At 46.0% G+C, this 3,659-nt stretch overlaps 2 protein-coding genes across 2 annotated transcripts in view; one reads left to right on the forward strand and one right to left on the reverse strand.

The window, feature by feature from the left end:
* The window catches only part of ggt1a (gamma-glutamyltransferase 1a), an 18,475-nt gene extending 17,981 nt beyond the window's left edge, over positions 1–494 (reverse strand). The window contains 1 exon segment of the mRNA XM_035658182.1: positions 277–494. Coding sequence (XP_035514075.1) covers positions 277–494 — 218 coding nt within the window.
* Positions 495–636: 142 nt separating this feature from the next.
* Positions 637–3,659, forward strand: part of lrrc75ba (leucine rich repeat containing 75Ba) — a 16,582-nt gene continuing 13,559 nt past the window's right edge. Inside the window, exons 1-3 of the mRNA XM_035658183.1 lie at positions 637–641; positions 807–920; positions 1,866–1,881. Of these exons, the coding sequence (XP_035514076.1) occupies positions 637–641; positions 807–920; positions 1,866–1,881 (135 nt within the window). The remainder of the gene's footprint in view (positions 642–806; positions 921–1,865; positions 1,882–3,659) is intronic.

A 3,659-nucleotide genomic window follows, 5' to 3' on the forward strand; every position in this document is an offset into this window, starting at 1 on the left:
GGATGCCCATCTCTGACAGCTCTTGACTGTCTAACAACAAAACACTAAACTATCTCAAAAGATAAAATGAACTGTTCACAGCGCTCGCTGGAAAACTGGAGGACGAAAAAGAAACTTCAGCCTTTGCTCGGAAGATAAATCGAAGCGTCCAGACCTCACACGCTGCAACAAACACTTTATCTGTCCACTCAGATATGAAAACCAACATCATCATCTCTCTCCTCTCTTCTCCCTCTCTCCTCTCCCTCCGTTCCCTCCTCTCCCCCCTCTCCTCGCCTGCACTGGAGGGCAAGTTCTGAGCTGGAGGAGAAGACGTGCAGCGGCACCAGATGCAGGGCATTCGGTCGGAAACGCTCCATCGTCTGCACAAACGCCCTTAAAACAGCCCCCCAGCGTAGAGCAGCCAACGCAACAGCAGCCAACAACGGGACGACAGAGGAGGACTGAAGCAACCGGAGCATTCCTCCTTCATCCGAGCCAGGCGCCACGTACATACCGCGGGAGCGAGAAGCCGGGAGAAGCAACCGGGATACGTGCCTGCACGAGGGCGTCTGATGGACTGATGCGTCCTATTCCAGACAGCTCGCATCTGTTGGATATATAACATAGTAACTAGTAATAGTAATAATAGTAAGAATGGGGTCAGACTGAGCAGGCAGAGCAGCCTGGACACATGAAATTTCTCCAGAAAGCGACGCAGGCTGTTGGACGTACCGGGGAGGCGACAGGGCGGTCGGGCGGGGGGGATTTCTGCTTCGCGCTGATGGCTGAAATCAGACAAGGCTGCCGGGCGGATGCTGCGCCAGGACCAACCACAGCCCGGTAACAGAGCGGGTGGCGTGGATCAAAGACATCCAGAAGCTGCTGAGAAGACCGCAGGATGGACGCAGCGGCGACGGTCTGCTCAAAATACTGAGGAGGTGAGGAGAGGGGGACCCTGGGGCGGGGCGGGGGGGGTCTGGGATCCTACAAACGCAACAGCAGCTGTTTGTTTAATGTCGGATCCGCAGGGTCAGCCCAGACCTGCACCTGTGGCACCTTTAAAGAGATACACCATATGTCACACTTTCTGCTTTAATTACTCTGTATACAACTCTGTTATGTTACATTTCAACAATTTTTCTGACTCCGTTTATCTCAGGTAGCTTGTCACGCGCCGGCTGTCGATGGCGCCATATCCCCCTTTGCTGCCTGCGTGCAAGAGCTGTCATAGACTGTTTATCCAGTCTGAAGCCACAGTTTTACCATCCACTGTTTACGATCTCTTGGTGCTTTTTAACTCTAGATTTGAACCGGATGAAGGATTTTAGTCATCGGACGTCTGGATCTTAAGTTATCAGAGAAACAAGCTGAGCTAACGTTAGCAGCAGCTTGGCTCAGTTCACTAGCATTATATCTTAACCTCAGTCTGTTAGCTCTTATCCGGTTCTTTACCTGTTCTATCTGTACTCTGAAGGGGCGGGGCTTACCTAAAGATTTTAAGTCTAAAATTGATATGATTGGATCAGAAGTTGCGACATTTATAAGTAAAATATTTACGGAGCAACAAGAGAACGATTAACGGAACAAGTTTTCTTTATAAATGCTGCTATACAGATATTTGCACTGTTTAGTACTCGCAGAAAATACATTATCTGCACCGAATACACGGTTCAACTCTAGAAATATATTCTGATTTAATTTGCTTACCCTTAAATTAAGATATTTAAACTCAAATCATTACATTATTAGTAAAGCATTGTGTATTAACACCTAAAGGCGGCATTAGAAATCAATAAATTGTCAAAATTAGGACATTTATCCCAAATACATAATCTAGTCAGCTTCTCTAGCTCCGCCCCTGTGACCTCTGACCCCTCGTCCAGGTGGCTCTACATGCAGGTACACAGAAAGTAGGCCAGCGTCGTACCAGCGTGACTCACCACTCCCAGTGTGTGTGTGTGTGTGTGTGTGTGTCACTGCATTATCCCTGAATCTTATCTTGTTCGTATGACGGGGCTGTTGGATGTTTCCATCCATCCATCGTCTCTACGTCCGTCCTGGTTTCCTCCGGTAGTCTCACCTCTCTCCTGCCCCCTCCATCCCTCCCTGTAATGGGTTGTAAGCCCCAGAGACCTCGGCTCCACAACACTAAATATTGTTCTTCCCCGAAAAGGTTTTTATTAACTCTCACCTCCAGAGAGCGAGAGACGAGATAAAAATCTAAAAATGTGTTTTTGTGTCGTCATTTTTGGTGATTTTCATTCAAGGATTATTTATTCTATAAGCAGGGATTTTATTTCTGCCTTTTTGGCTGATGAAAATCTCTAAAACCCACCGGATCAAACAAAAACGCACCGTCATCAAGCAGCAAACACCATTTTATTTTTTATTGTTTCAAAAAGCTCGACCATCAGAGGGGCTGCACGATTCATCGACAGGTCGAGTGTAATATCTAATGAGATGTAACGCACACAATAACATGTTAGTTCGGTTCAGAGCCCCAAATAAACTGCACATACGTGTTATTAATATATCTAAAAACACACAACGTCACATTTATCGCAAAGTCAGAAAATCAAAGATGTTGTTTGTTAAACATCCTGTCAAATTATATTTATATATATTATATATATATACCGTACGCAGTGTTAGCTCTGTGTATCGTAGCATAACGTTAGCTCTCCGGCTTGTAGTGTATTGTTATTATCATTATTATTATTATTATTATTGTAGTTTATTACAAGCTTTGTTTTACCTTTTCTGAAGAGTAACTACTGTGAGGGATCAAATTTCAACAAATTAATACATTTAATTTGTGATGGAAATCAGTCATTCACAATTCCCTGATTGCCTGTTACTGCCCCGTTACTACCCGTTACTGCCCCGTTACTACCCGTTACTGTCTGTTACTGCCCCGTTACTACCCGTTACTGCCCCGTTACTACGCCGTGTACTGTCTGTTACTGCCCCCGTTACTAACACGTTACCTGTCTGTTATGCCCCTTACTACCCGTTTACTGCCCCGGTACTACCCGTTACGCTGTCCTGTTACTGCCCGTTATACCCGTTACTGTCTGTCTTCACTCGCCCCGCCCCGTTACTACCCGTTACTGCCTGTTACACTGTGAACCAGCTCCACTGTGTCAGTGATGTTGGATCTTGTTGTTTCTCTTCCCTCCTGCAGTGGCCGTGCAGCATTAACACACCTGTATAAGAATATAGATGTATGGCAGACGTGACAGCCGCCTCGGTGATCTCATTTGTTTTCTCGCCCTCGGGGGCCTCTCCTCTGTCTTTTCGCTGTCGGCCAATCCGACGTTAATTACTCTGAAGCCTCGACACGGGAGAGACTGGAACCTCCTTAATCAAGCCGAGGAGATAAACTGGCTCCATGGCAGCCTCATTGTGGGGGAAACATGGACTCGCTTCCTCTAAAACCAGCTCCACTTTTATTTCTTTTTATCTTTTACTCGCAGGCAGACGTCTGAGAAAGTCTGAATGTTTAAAAGCCTTTAATTGGTGTGTAACTGTGCTCCAGATATGAGAAAGATCTGAGCTTTTTGCTGCAGATATGGAAAAGGATTCGTGGCTGTTGTGCTGTGTTTGCACGTGACAGTTGAAAGTGTCTAAACTCAAAAGAGAGATATTTTTATACCTTGTCTCTCAGAAGGGCAGAA

This window comes from Morone saxatilis, unplaced genomic scaffold (genome assembly GCF_004916995.1).
Source record: "Morone saxatilis isolate NCDOM2014 unplaced genomic scaffold, NCSU_SB_2.0 Contig16, whole genome shotgun sequence".
NCBI lineage: Eukaryota > Metazoa > Chordata > Actinopteri > Moronidae > Morone > Morone saxatilis.